A 15,132-nucleotide genomic window follows, 5' to 3' on the forward strand; every position below is an offset into this window, starting at 1 on the left:
AGAGCCACACAGGAGGTCAGGGGTCATGCCCTGACCACCTTGCCACTTCCACATGGTCAAGCTCACCTGTGAATTGGGCCCCATAATTCCCTTGGGTACTTGGTGGGACCACATCAGTGTTTCTCACCCTCAGCTGCAAAAAACACCGATGCTGGATGCTGGACATTCTGCTTTCATTGATCGAGGGTGGGGCCTGGGCGTCCGTATGTCTTAAAGCACTCCAGGGGAGCCTAAAGTGCAGCGGGGACGGAGAATCACTGGGCCCCATACTCCTTATCCAGGTGAATGTCTTCAAGTCATTGGAGAAGAAGGAAAAAACCCAGAGGCATCTTGCCCAGCTCCCAGTTCAATCCTCTCTCTTTCCTTTGTCGCCCCTGATGATGTCAGGGCCTTTGGGAGGCAGTCAGGCTTTCAGCCCCTCTGGCGGGGAAGAAGTCATCCCCCAGCCTCCGCCCACTCCTGTCTGGAATGATAGGGGCCTAAGAAATCTGCCAAGAGCGGTCTAGATTGCCAACCTGGAAGAATGTCCTTAAAATTCTTTCTCTCGGGCAAGAACCCTCTGGCTCCTGCCTGTGTCCGGTCTGGGGGCTCCCGGCCCTGGGAGGGTGGCGGGAGGGCCCAGCCGCGGCGGCACCCGGGAGACTCACCGATGAGGAAGTTGGCGTAGGCCGCGGAGGCGCCGTACTGCTTCTCCAGGAACTTGTTGAGGAAGGTGGAGAGGCCGGCAATGACGGAGGAGAAGGTGCACTGGGCCAGGACCACCAGCATGAAGAGCGGGTTCATCAGGAGCCTCAGGAAGATGCGGGGGAACCCTGCCAACAGACTGCCGTCAGGGCCGGGCCTCTGGGCAGTGGTCAGAGGGTCCATGACCCTGGCCACTGCCCTTCCTCCCCCCCAGGCAGCTCCTCTCTCTTCCTCAGGGCAGAATCCAGGCCCTGAGCCGTTCAGTGGCCTGTTGGGGGCACACAGCCACTCGGACTCCACTCAACACGCACATGGGCTGAATGAAAGGAGGACAGGCCTGGAAGGAGTCAGGCGGAGGGTGACTGTACATGATGGCTGCACCCATGGGCAGGGAGGGGAGAGGAGAGCATGGGCCAGGCGGTGTGGGTGGCGCTGCCTCTGTCTGAGTTTGGGTCTCCTGCCATGTGCACAGCAGCAGTCACCAGGGCCCCTGGCAGAGCCCCTCGGGAGGGGTTGGCCAGTTTTAGACCACCTGCTCTTGGTGCCCCTCACCACACCTAACGCCACATGGGCTGGTCTACCCCGGGCCGCCCCCACCCCAAGCCAGCCCTCCCAGGGCTGCCGGGTCACTCAGTTACGTTTAATGAAATCCATCAGGGAGCTTCTTGACTTGGCCTCTTCCATCTTCCTTGCCTCATCCGCTATGGTGGGCGTCCTCTGAAGGCGGCGAAGGGGGTGAGGGTTAATGACCCAGGTGCCCTGCAGCCACCTTCCCTGGGCCCTTGATCCTTCTGGTCTTAGTGGCTCAGGGCTGGGCAGTGGTCAGCCGCCCCGCGTGTGTGTGGGAGGGCGTCCAAAGCCATCACCCCCTGCGTGTCAGTGAGACCGGTGCTTGGCCACCGACCAGGACGCGTCCATGCCAGGGCCTCCCAAGATATTATTTCATACCTGGGCATATTATTTCGTATCTAACTGTTGGCTGATGCCAAAAGGCATCCGAGTGGATCTCACCCCTTGTCTGTCTGTCATGGCTACACTTCTTCCCTGTCCTCAGATTCCAGAGGCTGCGGGCTTCTGGGACGCTCTGGTCTAGAATGACCTCTGTTTTCCAGCTCTCTCTTTCAATCTCCTCTATGGAGTCCCTTCTTTCTTCTGGGCCCAAAGTTGGGTCCTGTTCGAGGCTCTGACCTGGCTCTTAGCCGGCACTTTCTGGGCAAACCTCCTCAGTGAACTTGCCTTCCGCTTCTTAACTTGTTAGCTGCAGCCTGAGGCCCCCAGCTCTGAACCACCACACAGACGCAAGGCCCTTGAGCTCTGACACCATTAGGATCCCCCAGGGGACTCATCAGCAGGCCTAGGAGCTCCCATTCATTTAGTGTTTTCTCCATGGTGGGCACCGCACCCAGCGCTCTGCATGCAATGTCCCACTCCTCACAACCTCCTCCCAAGATAGGGACTCTATCGCCAGTATTTTAAAGCAGAGGAGACTTAGGAGCAAGGAAACTTGCCTAGGATCCCTCAGCTAGTTTACCAGCAGCAGAGCTGGATTCAGGTTTGCCTCCCCCCAAAACCACCCCGATGTGCTGCCAACCTCTGAAATTCTTCCTCAAGACAAGCGGAGGCCCCTCTACCCTCGCCCCTCCCGCAAGCTGGGCCTAGATCTCACACACCTCATTGCCAGACGTCCAGCTGTGCCTCTGGCTCTGAACCTCGGCACAAATTTTTGCCCCTCTCAGCTCACTGCTGAGTCCTTCTCGGCACCCTCTCCGAGGACATCTCCCCCTGCCCTTGCCTCAGCTGTCCGGCAGCCATGGCCTCCGCCCTCAGCTGCATCCCCCATCTCTACACTGGCCTCATCAGATCTCCAGCCTTCATTCCTTCCCAACTCTCCAACCTCAACCTTGACCCAGCTGCCATGTTGTCACCTGAGTGGGCACCAGTCACTCAGAGTTTCATGGGATCAGAACAAGTTTTAGACCCTTCAGCCTAAGGTCAAGGCCCCCACCCAGACTTCTTCCCCCGTTTTCCATTCTCATCCTTCCCTGGTTTCTTTCCCCAACAGATATGACTGGAAGATGCAGGGCAGGGCAGGGCAGTCGGCTCAAAGTGTGCTCCACTCGCAGCCCACCCTCACGCTCTGCAGCACGAAGAATCCCCTTCTTACTCAGTCCTTTAGGATTAGACAAGACCGGCCCTATTACATGCAAAAGTCAACTGCTCCAGGGCACATATTCAGCTTTTATTGGCTCTCAATTCTTTATCCCACTTTAGATGAACTCAGTGTTTCCCCAGACTACATTCCCTGGAGCCCTCCTAATCTCTGAGATGCTAACACGGTAAAGGGAACACTGATGAGATACCATCTTTTGGAAATTCACAAGCACTCTCACCTCTCAAAGTTTCTCAGAGGTCCTGTATCATGAAACTTGTTTAGATTTCACCCAGAATTTACTTAACTTGCTGCAACTTCTCAGCTCTGTTTATTTTCTACCTCTACCTACTTTTATGAAACTCTTATAATCGGTAGAATTGTGGGTTCTCAGAAGCTTACCTCCATTCCTCTGGGCATTGCTCGAGGAAAGAAAAAAAAGGGGAAAGAGGTAACAACTAGGCAGGCTGAGGAAATGAGCAGCCCCAGCCACCAGGCTCCTATCCATCGGGGGTCTCCGGGGCTCAAGTTAACTGCAGCTGAAGAGAAAACAAAGGACACAAGTGTTTGCTGGATGAATGCATGATCTCACCATACTGATCGGGGGAACTTTCTTCCCATGATGGAGAAGAGGTAAGCTGTGAGCTAGCATCTTCGTCCAGACGGCATTCTCTCTCCAGGCCACTCTGGGGTCTTCTCAGAGAACGGAGGCCACTGGGCGGATCAGTGAGGTTAACTTTGGCCTGCAAGCGCCATTTCATTGGTCAGTTTTCAAACCCATGCATGTATTCGTGGTTTCCAAGCCTGCACTCTTAATCACTGGATGCTACTGCTTCCCAACTTTATTGATCCCTAAGAAAGGAGGCCTCATAATCCTTAGGTGCTCAAAAAAACAACCACCAACAGAGTAGGCCACCAGGCCTCTGAAGGAGATGCTTTCTTCTTTGTAGTCTCCCATCCACATCTAAGGGTCTGCCACTGTGCTTCTCTTTGTAAAGAAACTACATGGGCACGGAGGGAGGGAGAAGATAGCAGAACAGCCCTCAGCCCAACTCTGTCCTGGGCACTGTCCCTGGTGCCCTGGGAGCTCAGTTGCTAGTCTCTTTGGGCAACGAAGAGCCAGGACCCAACTCAGGAAGTGTCAGTGAAGGGCAAAGATGGCTTGACCCTGAGCAGACAGCTCCGCTAGCTTTGCCCTTTCATTTGAAGTACAGGTGGATGACCCTGAGCAGACGACGTTGTGGTCAGACAGCCCCAGGGACAGGAGTCTATGGGCTCTGGCAGCAGGACTGGGCTAAGGCCTGCCCACATTCTTTGTGGGACAGGCAGGTTCTGATCTGGGTGCTGGGCACTGCGGGGTGGGGGGCTGTTATTCCTGAAGGTCTGGCTTGGACCTGCCTTCCAGCCACATCTGGCCTGTGGGAACTTACATATCACCCACACACGCCCCACGCATTGCCCCCCTTGGCTCTGTCCGGATGGTTTCCTCCACTGGGAAGGCCTCTCCCATCACCACCTGTGTAATTCCACCCACATGGGATGCAGACCTCACCTCCCTGGGAGGCCCTCCCTCATCACCTCATGGAGGAGCACTTTTTCTGCCTTGGAACTGTCAAAGCACTTTGTCTGTCCCTCTGTGACAGTGGCAGCCTTCCCTGCCTTGTGGGAGGCTGGGGTGTGTAAGGCAACCTCACAATAGCCATATGCCCTTGCAGGGTCCATCCTGGGGTCGGCTCCCTGAACGGTTAACTCAGTACGTGTGCTGCTGTCTATGGATTGTACTTTCTCATCCTAAGATACACAGTGGCTTCATCCAGATCACTTTTTAAAGAGCTCACTCCTGTCAAGCTCAATATATATCAGGCATGTTCTAAACACTACAACATCTCTATTTCACTATCATTAGCCCCATTTTACAGATGAGGAAACTGAGGCACAGAAAGGATGAAGATACTTGCCCAAGATCACTCAGCCAGTAGAGGAGGCGGAACCAGGATTAGACACAGGTTCTCTGCTACCTGTGCCCACATGGTTAAACACGATGTTACACCCCTCTGGATGGGAGTCATAATCCATGTGTGTATTCTATGTAGTGCTTCTTCTTTTCCCCAAAAGAGCTCTTATCAATATTTTCTTAAACAATCAAAACCATCTTAGAATCAAAGAATCATAGAGCTCTTTTTAATACCACCACCAAGACAGGCAGCTGTGGTGGCAACACCTGAGGCCCTGCCCTAGGTCTCAAGGTTTCCCGCTGCAGAAAGTGTGATTTCTTAGGGCAGAAAGTGTGTTTTCCTCAGCAGCGCATCCCCCTTGCCCACCCCCACCCCGGGCCCTGGAGAGAGGAGGCCCACACTGTCTGCTGACTGCAGGAGGGAGGGAGGGAGTGGGTGGCGAGGGTGCCGTGAGCATTTAAAGTTCAAGCTTCATCCTTGTCCTGATTGGCTGGGGGTTGTGGTCCTGGCACACACTCACCTGTGTCCACCCTGCCGTAGTCCACAAAGATCTGCAGCATGACTGAGCCCAGCAGGTACCCGAAAGCCGGTCCGAATACAGAGATGGCAAATAAGATGGCTGGAAAGGGGAGGAGGAAAGGAGGCTGAGAGGGATTGAGAGGGTGGCAGCCACGGGCTCTTTCCCTTGCTGAGGGGTTCCTGAGACATCACCCCATCTGTCCCCTGGCCCTGACAAGTCCACACCTGTGGCATTTACTATAGGCACGGCTGGAGCCACTCAAGATCCTGAGATGTGCGGAACCAAGCTGTTTCTCCTCCAGCCAGATGCCAGAGAGATCCGCTTGCCCGGAGAGAAGCGGCCTCCTTGGCATTTACAGATGCTGGCCCAGGTGCGTGTTGGTGGGCAAATCTCCTTGCAGGTACAGTGTGGCAGTGGCAGCCCTGGGGGAGCTTGTGGGCCACAGAGCCTGTGGGTGTGGTCTGTCTGGTCTGGGCCGTGGGCCCTGAGGATGCTCAGTGTGGCTTGTTCTAAGGGAAGGACTTGGTCAGTCAGATGGTCATGTGCTATCTGCTTTGCATATGCTTCTTTGAGGCCAAACTTTTCCCTAAGTGGGTGGCTCAGAGAACATGTGTGCCCAGCCTGTGCCCAGACTCGACAGACGCAGTAGCTACTGCTGGTCGAGGAGCTGCCCGGTGCCTGCCCTGGGACCAAGGGCTCACATACATCACCTCAGGTACTCCCACGTCCCCAGTGCACAGAGACTGTGGGCCCCATCCTGCAGGTGAGGAGCTGGGGCCTGGGCCGGGACTCAAACCAGGTGTGTCAGATCCCCAGACAGCTGTACGCATTGGCTGGGCCACGTCAGGCTCCGCCCCCATCCCGCAGCCCTCTTCAAGCCCGACTCACAGATGTACAGGGGCGAGTTGTTGGGCTCCGAGAAGTCGTCCACGTAGGAGATCCCGAACGGCTGGATGGGCACCGTGCCGATGCCTGCCAGCAGCTGGGCCACCACCATCAGACCCCACATGCTGCTGGTCTCCTTCCGGGAGTCCTGGGTGCTGCTGTGGCACTTGCTGGGGGGCAGGCCCTGCCAGTGTTTCTGACAGAGCTCAGTATGGAGGCGGCTGCTGTTCCCTGCAATGAGACAGGGGGCGCCGGTCACCCCCACCCTGGAGTCCTGGCCGCATCAGCTGGCCTCCAGACCCGGCCTTTCTCCCAGGCCTTCTGGGAGCGGCTCTAGAAACAAACGTGAGAGGAGGGGAGAGGGTGGGCTCCCTGCCCTGAGGCAGCGTGGCCCTTGTCAGGTGTGAGAGCCATCCTCATCTCCTGGGGATCCATTCCTTCTCCTCTCTGGGTACAGGAGGGGGGCTGGGCATGGAGGGATCAGTACCTTCCTCCCTGGGAAAGAGGAACCCAGGCTTGTCGGCCTTCAGTGCCCCTGTGCGCAGCCTCAGGCTCGGGCCCCCAAGGTGTGGTTCACTTCAGCAGGACAGAGGTCATTCTGTCCCACAGAAGATGGTGTCACCCCCAGCCTGGGATGCTCGCCAGGGGTCATGACTCCCAGAGCCCTCACTCCTGGATGAACCCGGCATTGGGTCAGGCTAGAGAGCCCTGTTGTCCAAGGCACCGAATGTGCTTACCCAACCTGGCAGCTCCCAAGGATCAAGAACCTGGGAAGCTGAAGGGACTTTGAGACCGTCTGGTTTAAACCCTCCTGTTACAGATGGGGGGCGAGGCTGCACCTTCTGTGAGGGCCCCAGAGGCCGCAGTGTGGCCTGTGGGCACCAGTGCCTGTGGCTCTGGGGACCTGGCCAGGCTGGACGGCCACTCCCATGCCACTGTTTCCAATTTGGCCCACACGAAACAAAGAGCGCTGTCAGCTCCCTGAGGCCTTGAGGGCTCCTGAGGGCTCCTTTCCATGAGATGCCTTCTTTCCCAGCCTTGTAGAAGACAATGGAAACTGCTAACGTCCCTGATCCTGCTCCCTGGAGTTCCGTTCCACGCTCATTTGTGGTCCTCCCAGAGACGGCAGAGCTCTGAGCTGGGTGGGCCTCAGAGTCCCACAGAGAGGAAAAGCGAGGGCAGTGGACGAGATCTGTCCATCACACTGGACTCTGCCCAGTGCTGTTGAGCTCAGGGCTCCTCTAGACGGTGGGGCTGGGGAGGGGTCTGCCCTCATCGTCCCCTCACCTCTCGCAGACACACATGCTTGTCCAGCCTGGCCCCAGCATCTCCTGTCCTCTACACTAGTGCCTGTGTAGGACATGTTTAAACACCACTGGCCTAGGGGGCTCCCCCATCGATCAGGGGGCCCCTTGGCAAAGGGGGCCAAGACGCCTGTCTGGTCAAGGTCATCCAGACCTGACCCCAGCTGTGTGCAGGGGAGCTGTGTGCACCCAGGCCTACGGCCAGCCCCAGACTTTTGTGAGTGTCCCTCTGTACCTTCCTCCTCCCACTCCACACCCATTGTCCCACCTTTCAATTCAGGGTTCGGATAGAGAGTGGTCTAACCACATGGGTAAATAGGAGGCGCCTCTTAGAATTAGAGTGGGGAGGTAGCCTTACTGACATGCAAAGACAGCTGTAACATCTCGTAGATTCAAAAAATAACTAGTAGTTTGGAGAAGAATATGATCCTTAATTTATAAAATGTATGCAGCCTAATGGAATTTTCAGAGAAAAACTCTGGAAGACCATGGTTCTCTCAGGGTGATGGGATTGTGGTGATCTTTGTGTGTGTGTGTGCTTGTCTCAGTGTACTTTCTAATTTTTCTATAATGAACACAAGATACTTTTGAAATAAAGCAACAGTAAGAGCTTTTAAATTAAAAATAATTTTTTCATAAAAATATATAGCCAAAATTTAACAATGTCTCTCCCGCTTCTTATTTCTTTGTTCCACAGCCATTGCCCTAGGCCTGCAAAAGGCAGGCCCATCACACTAGGGCCGAGTTTCTCTGCCCACCCCACCTTCCCTGACGCCTCTCCTTGCTTGTGTATTGGGCCTTTCTCTGACTTACACGCTTTACTGTAGAGATCCAAGTTCCAGCGCCAGAATTTTTAAGCTTCTATTTACTGCACAGGCAGACACTGCCAAGGCTGTGACGTACATTTTGTCCTGCTCACAGGGGTTATTGGCCCACGTAAGTGGTTGCTCTGGGGCAGAGCTGGTATTTGAACCCATGTGTGCCTGACTCAAAGTCCTTAATGAAATCAAATCTGAAATGGCAGCTTTGAAAAGACACAACACACATTTTTCAGGGATGGAGGAGCCAGGCCTGGGGAGATTCCTCTACCCATCCCTAGTTACATTCAAACACATGAGCCCTCTGACCTCTGTAAGTGGCTGGGAACTTCCTCTCAGGTAGAGGTATGCTGGAAAGGGGCTGGCTGCTGGGGGTTTTGCTGAAATCCGAGACAAAGAGACGAAACAAACACATGGTATAAAGAGTCAAGAAATTGGCTTTGGTGAAATAAGCCAGACACAGAAGGACAAATACTGTATGATCTCACTTATATGTGGAATCTAAAACAGTCAAACACAAAGAAGCAGAGAGTAGAATGGTGATCGTCAGGGGCTTGGGGGAGGGGGAAATGGGGAGGTGATGGTCAAGGGTATAAAGTTTCAGTTATGTCAGATAAGTTCTGGAGATCTACTAGACAGCGTAGCGCCTATAGATAACAATACTGCACTGTATACTCAAGATTTACTAAGAGGGTAGAACTTAAGTGTTCTTACACACACACACACACACACACACACACACACAATAATAAAGGGGCAGGAGGAAACTTTGGGATGTGATGGATATGTCTGTGGCTTTGATGGTGGTGATGGTTTCATGGGTATACTCATCCTCAAATTCATTAAGTTTTATACATTACTATGTACAGCTTTTTATATGTCAATCATATCTCAATAAAGGCATTTTTTTTTTTAAAGAAAGAAAAATTGGTTTTAGCCCTAGGTAGCTGTGTGATCTTGAGCAAGTTTCTGAACCTCTCTGAGCCTCAGTTTCCCTTTAGGCAGAGACCATAAGGTGGCTGGATAGGGAGAGTCCCTATGGGTCACTAAAGGGCTAGAAGGCTATGGTTCCAGAAAGGGGAGCAGGCATGAAAAACTGGACCCGCTGGTCAGTCAGCATGGCTGATGGCTGTGCCTGCCCTTTTGTAGGAAGGCTGGTGTGCCTCAGTGATGCTGCAAGGGCCTGATTCTCAGGATCGTCACTTTAGTCTGGAAGCACAAAGCTGTGAAATGTTCCTGCTGAGGAAGAGCCCACTCCTCACCACACTCAGGAACCCTCCCACCAACACTGCCCCGTGTCCAACATTCAGAGACGGGGCTGTGGTGCTGGCACACTCACGCCCATCCCCAGGGGGAGGCCCAGGTGGCTGTGGGCAGGCAAGGCCCATAGATGTTGGAGCGGCTGGGCTGGGAGCCTGGGACCTGGGTTCTAGTCCTGGATCTGATTCCTCACGTCAGTGACCTTGACTTTGAAAGCCCTCAGAGGATTCCGGGGAAGGGGCCATGCCCTGCAGAGGGTGGGCGGTAGCCGAGGGCCAGGCTCACAGCTCACTCCGTGCCCTCAGTGCGGCAGCCACACGGACACCCCAGCGGGTGAGCGTTTACACGCTGTGCGCTATGCTACTCTTTAGAAAAAGACCCCACTACCCTTCTCAAGACCATATGGGCAGGTTCAGGAATGAGGGCGGAGCCGGCTGCCTGGCCCTGGCCACCCTCCGACCCGTGCTACCAACTGGCCAGGTGCGGCTGTGCGGTCACTCAAACAGTTGGCCGCACGCCCTGCTCACCTCCCTCCACCAACTTTGACTGAGGTGACACACATCTAAAGGGCTCGTAAATTAAAAAGCTGCTCAAATGGGCAAGTTCTCAAATGGGCATTTCTTTTCAGAAGATTCAAACAAATTTCGAGTATATTTTATAAGAGGAAATGAGCAAAGTTTGGAGTTCCCTAAAACTGTGGGCTACTGTCACTTGCAAATGTGCTTGGCTGAGCTGCCTGTCTCTGTCTAGGTGTGACAGCAGCTCCCTGTCACACGTTGTCTTGTCGGCTATGGGGTGGCAGGGCCAGGTCTCCCTTAAGTGCAAGGGTGGTGTAAAGATCACCCAAAGGCAAACGACCACACTGGGAAAGTGGTGCAAAGAATTGGCCCCTGCTCCCAGTGCAGCCACTGAAGGACTACACCCAGGCCCGTCAGCTCCCATGGACGATGCCTGCCTCACAGGGAAAAGCTGGGATGCTAAGACCTGAAAAGACACCTGGACACACCTTCCAAAGCCTTCTGTCTGCTGTGGTACACACATCATCAAAGAAGCAACCGCAACATTGCCAAAATATTGGTCAAATCAAAACCACAGTGAGATACCATTTCATACCCTTCAAAAAACAGAAAACAAGTGTTGGGTAAGATGTAGAGAAATTAGAACCCTTGTGCGTTGCTGGTAAGAATGTAAAATAGTGCAGCCACTGTGGAAAACGGCATGGAAGTTCTTCAAAAAAATTTAAACATAGAACTACCATATTATCCAGCATGTACACTCCTGCGTATTTACCCAAAAGAATTCAAAGCCGGGACTTGAACAGATATTTGTACACCGGTGTTCATAGCCAGAGTATTCACAATAGCCAAAAGGTGGAAACAACCCAAATGTCCATCAGATGAATGGATAAACATAATGTGATATACACATGCAATGGAATATTATTGAGCATTAAAAAGGAAGGCTTAATACACATGCTACATACAAAATGAATGAACCTTGAAGATATTATGCTAACTGAAACAAGTCAGACACAAAAGTACAACCATTGCATGATTCCATTTATATGAGGAACCTAGAATAGACAAATTCATAGAGACAGAAAGCAGAATGGTGGTCGCCAGGCAGGGGCTGGGGGAAGGGGGAAGAGGGAGTTAGTGTTTAAGGGGCACAGTTTCCATTGGGAAAGATGAAAAAGCTCTGGGGATGAATGGTGACAACGGCTGTACAACAGTGTGAAAGTACTTAATGCCCTGAATTGGACACGTTTAAATGGCAAATTTTATGTTATATATATTTTACCACAATAAAAAATACAGCCTGGTATCCACAGCGTACCAGAGAGCACGTGGGGAGGCACCAAGCCCAGTGCTGTTGGGGAGAGGGTTTGGGAAGGATTCTCAGAGACAATAGCCTCTGAGCTGAGAAGGATCAGCAGGAGGAGACAGAAGAGCCATGGTGAGGAGGGGAGAGCTCAGAGGTTCAGCGGGGTCAGTATGCAGACACCGCCAGGGCGAGGCCCAGCTGCTCCTGGAGGGCTGCCGTGTCCCGCAAAGGGGACTGGATTACATCCTAAGGAGAACCCAGAGGGTGACGATCAGGAGGGGGGCAGTACATCTAACACACTGGAGGGATTAGCCAGTTTTCAAGGCCCGTGTGTAAAGAGCGGAACTGAACCAGCCAAGAGCTACTTCGGTGGTAAAATAGGTGAGGCTGCGTGTTGCCTGAGAGGCAGGCAGGGAGCGCTGGTCCACTCCACGGCTGCAAGCACGGGGGTGCTCAGCCCACAGCGGGTGTGTCAGGTACACAAGGCCAGGCTGGCTGTAGGGAAGCAGAAGCCTCGGAAACAAAGGGCCAGAGAATAAGTCTTTCTTTTCAGAGTTCTAGTTCTTGATTTTGCTGATTCTTATCATTTTACTAAAGTCACATTTATTAGAACATTGTTGCTGGCAAAATTATTTTTTGTGTGCCATTTAGCGGTCATCAAAGATTGTAAAAATGTTGACTGGCTTATTAAGTCTTTACATGGCATGTTGCACGGTGCACCAATGCCACAAAAATCCTCATGAAATTTCACCAAATGAAGTGTCCAGGAGGCAAAATTCTCTGGGGATCTTTTAACTGTTATCATTAACTTTTAGAATGTCAGATTACATGTCAGAAACTAACTGCCTTTATTAAAAATGTGTATTTGGGGACTTCCCTGGTGGCGCAGTGTTTAAGAATCCGCCTGCCAATGCTGGGGACACGGGTTTCAGCCCTGGTCCGGGAAGATCCCACATGCCACAGAGCAACTAAGCCCGTGTGCCAAAACTACTGAGCCTGCGCCCTAGAGCCCATGAGCCACAACTACTGAGCCCACGTGCCACAACTACTGAGCCTGTGCTCTAGACCCTGCGAGCCCCAACTACTGAGCCCACGTGCCACAACTACTGAACCTGTGCTCTAGAGCCCACGAGCCACAACTACTGAGCCCGCGTGCCACAACTGCTGAAGCCCGCACGCCTAGAGCCCATGCTCCCCAACAAGAGAAGCCACCGCAATGAGAAGCCCGCGCGCCACAATGAAGACTAGCTCCCCACTCGCCACAACTAGAGAAAGCCCGCGTGCAGCAACGAAGACCCAACGTGGCCAAAAATAAATAAATTAAAATAAATAAATTTTTTAAAATGTGTACTTTAAAAGATAATCAACTGGCCCCAAATTAAATCCAAGTCTACTGAGATCCTCTTGGGCTATTCTACATTCCAAATTGATTCAAGATCTCCCAACAAACTCTCTTTTCCTTATGCCTGCCCTAAATGGGGCCAAATCCACCCCAGACCAGGCTGTGACACAAGCAAAAGGGAAAGATCAGTTCCTCCACCTGGGAAGCAGCAGCTTGCTCTCCGTCCTGGAGGCGGGGTGCGGTGGTGGGTAGGACCCGCTGCTCCCTGACATGTTGTGTTGTGGTGAAGGTGTTTGTCAGAGACAAGGTCTGAGCTTTCCAGGAACTCACGCCTGGGCCTCCCTGCGGTGATGGTCGTGGCCAGCTCACTCTGGTGAGGACAGAGTCTTCTAGAGTTTAGAACATTAGGCTCTTCTCTTAAAAAGAAGAAGACAGTGATGGAGTGAAAAGACCTGTATCAGGACCCACTGGCAGAGCCGTGGGGCTCAGCTTTCTGCAGCCCACCCCACCCCTCTCCTCCCTGGAGCAGAAGAGCTCGGGCCACGTGAAGAAGAGAGAGCAACCCCTCCCCGTTCCTCAGGCGTTTCAGCAAACGTCCCACACCCAGTCCTCTCCTTGGACTTACAGAAGCTCACCGCCCTCCTCCTCCCACCTGCCCACCATCAGATCCTGTGATATGGTCAGAGAAACGCCTGCTTATTCCAGCCACCACGGACTCGGGGGCCACCCGCCTCTGCCTTGCGGGGCCTGGGTAAGGGAGGGAGGGGGTATGTTCCAACTGGCTGTCAGTCTGTTTCTCATCTTCCCTGAGGCCCACTTCTGGAAGGCTCAAGTTTATCAGAGCACATTCTTCCCACAAGACACCAGAGGTCTAGCCGTGCCAGTTTTCACAGGGCTAACTAGAAACAAGTCGGGACCTCTCCCCTCCTCCAGCTTCCCCACCACCAGCCCAGATGCACACCAGTCAACCCTCTGACTCATCCCACAATTTACGTACGCAGAATTTCAGCTCTAATTTCTGAACCCCTCCGTGGGTTTGGAAAGTGGGGACGCGGTGGCAGGAAGGGCTACCTCCCTGGAATGGGACCCACGGAGACGGGTGGAGCTGGGCAGACCAAGGTCTGGCCTCTCCATTGTTCAAGGACACACGTTCCAGGTGCGGCCAGGCTGAGGCCAGCGGGCTGTCAAGGGTCTAGTAAGAGGTCTCTGCACAAAGATCCAGCGCTGGGGCCAAGACAGGACCCTAGAAGGGTTGAGCAACGTAGGAAGGCTGTGGCGAGTGGGCTTTCCTTTGAGTAGTCCTTCCTGTTGTCTGGTAGAGGAAAGAGAGAATTGTGCCAGGAAACAAGAGGGCAGCACCTTGAGAGCCACCCGTTACCTCCCTGCTCGGAAGGGGGCACCGTTTGCGAGTGAGTAGGGCCAAATGAGGAGGAGGTTAGCAAGACCCAAACCTCAGAAGCAACCCATAAGAGAACAATAGAGAAAAGCAGCAGTGCTTCCGGAGAGTTTTCTGGAATCGTGGCCAAAATGCCAAGCCTCGAGCTATCAGCAAACTCCTGGAACCTCATTCAGAATGTTCCACTCTGAAAGACCTATTTCCTCATCCTCCTAAATTCGGCCACTCAACAGTTCTTCCCGAAACTCTGGCAACGCCCACCGGCAGGCCTGGAACAGGCTGTCCCGAACTTACTCACGACTGAGATCTCAAAGTCATTTATAAAGTGACTTGTTTGCATATCAGAAGTGATTGGGTCCCCATGGAGTTCACAAAGCCTTGTCAGTCCATCATGCCCCTGTGATAACATGTGTTCTCTTCCAACTAGACTAAGCCTCCACTTAGAAAATGATTTCTATGGGCACGTGCATTCTGACTTTTATTTTGGGTAACCAGGAGAACATATTCTTCTGCACTAGCTGGGGGTTGACAGCCTGGGTCACATGGTGGAGCAGTGCAAGGAATTCACATTTTGAAGTCAGGCAGACCGGGTTCAAATCTTGGTTCTGCTGCTTACTGGTCAGGGAACTCTCAGAATCTTAGTCTCTTCATCTCCAAAACAGATACAGATAATCATACCTACCTTGTAACATTCTTATTCAGATGAAAATGAATAACAATGTCATAACCTGGGATACAGTGATCACACAGTAAGATCCATATTCATCCAAATAGGCCAGAAACGGAGAAATTTAAACAGATGAGGGAGATGGCAGAACCCTGGAGACAGGCATTATTGCCCAGGTTTTTAAGGACTTGGGGACTGGATCCAGAAACTTAGAGACAAGTAAGATCAGCGCTGGTCACTAGCAACGGATGGATGTAATAGAGGGGTTGAGGGCAGGTGGGTTGCTTGCAAGGATTCACATCCATGCAGGAAAAGAGTGAGCTTAGGT

The 15,132-nt window shown here is 52.9% G+C and overlaps 1 protein-coding gene across 1 annotated transcript in view; it reads right to left on the reverse strand.

Moving 5' to 3' along the window:
* SLCO2A1 (solute carrier organic anion transporter family member 2A1) overlaps positions 1-15,132 on the reverse strand; it is a 77,168-nt gene that overhangs the window by 13,645 nt on the left and 48,391 nt on the right. Inside the window, exons 4-8 of the mRNA XM_068545937.1 lie at positions 6,197-6,424; positions 5,309-5,407; positions 3,236-3,372; positions 1,323-1,401; positions 648-812 (exon numbers count right to left, since the gene is read on the reverse strand). Coding sequence (XP_068402038.1) covers positions 648-812; positions 1,323-1,401; positions 3,236-3,372; positions 5,309-5,407; positions 6,197-6,424 — 708 coding nt within the window. The remainder of the gene's footprint in view (positions 1-647; positions 813-1,322; positions 1,402-3,235; positions 3,373-5,308; positions 5,408-6,196; positions 6,425-15,132) is intronic.

Source organism: Eschrichtius robustus, chromosome 6, assembly GCF_028021215.1.
Source record: "Eschrichtius robustus isolate mEscRob2 chromosome 6, mEscRob2.pri, whole genome shotgun sequence".
NCBI lineage: Eukaryota > Metazoa > Chordata > Mammalia > Artiodactyla > Eschrichtiidae > Eschrichtius > Eschrichtius robustus.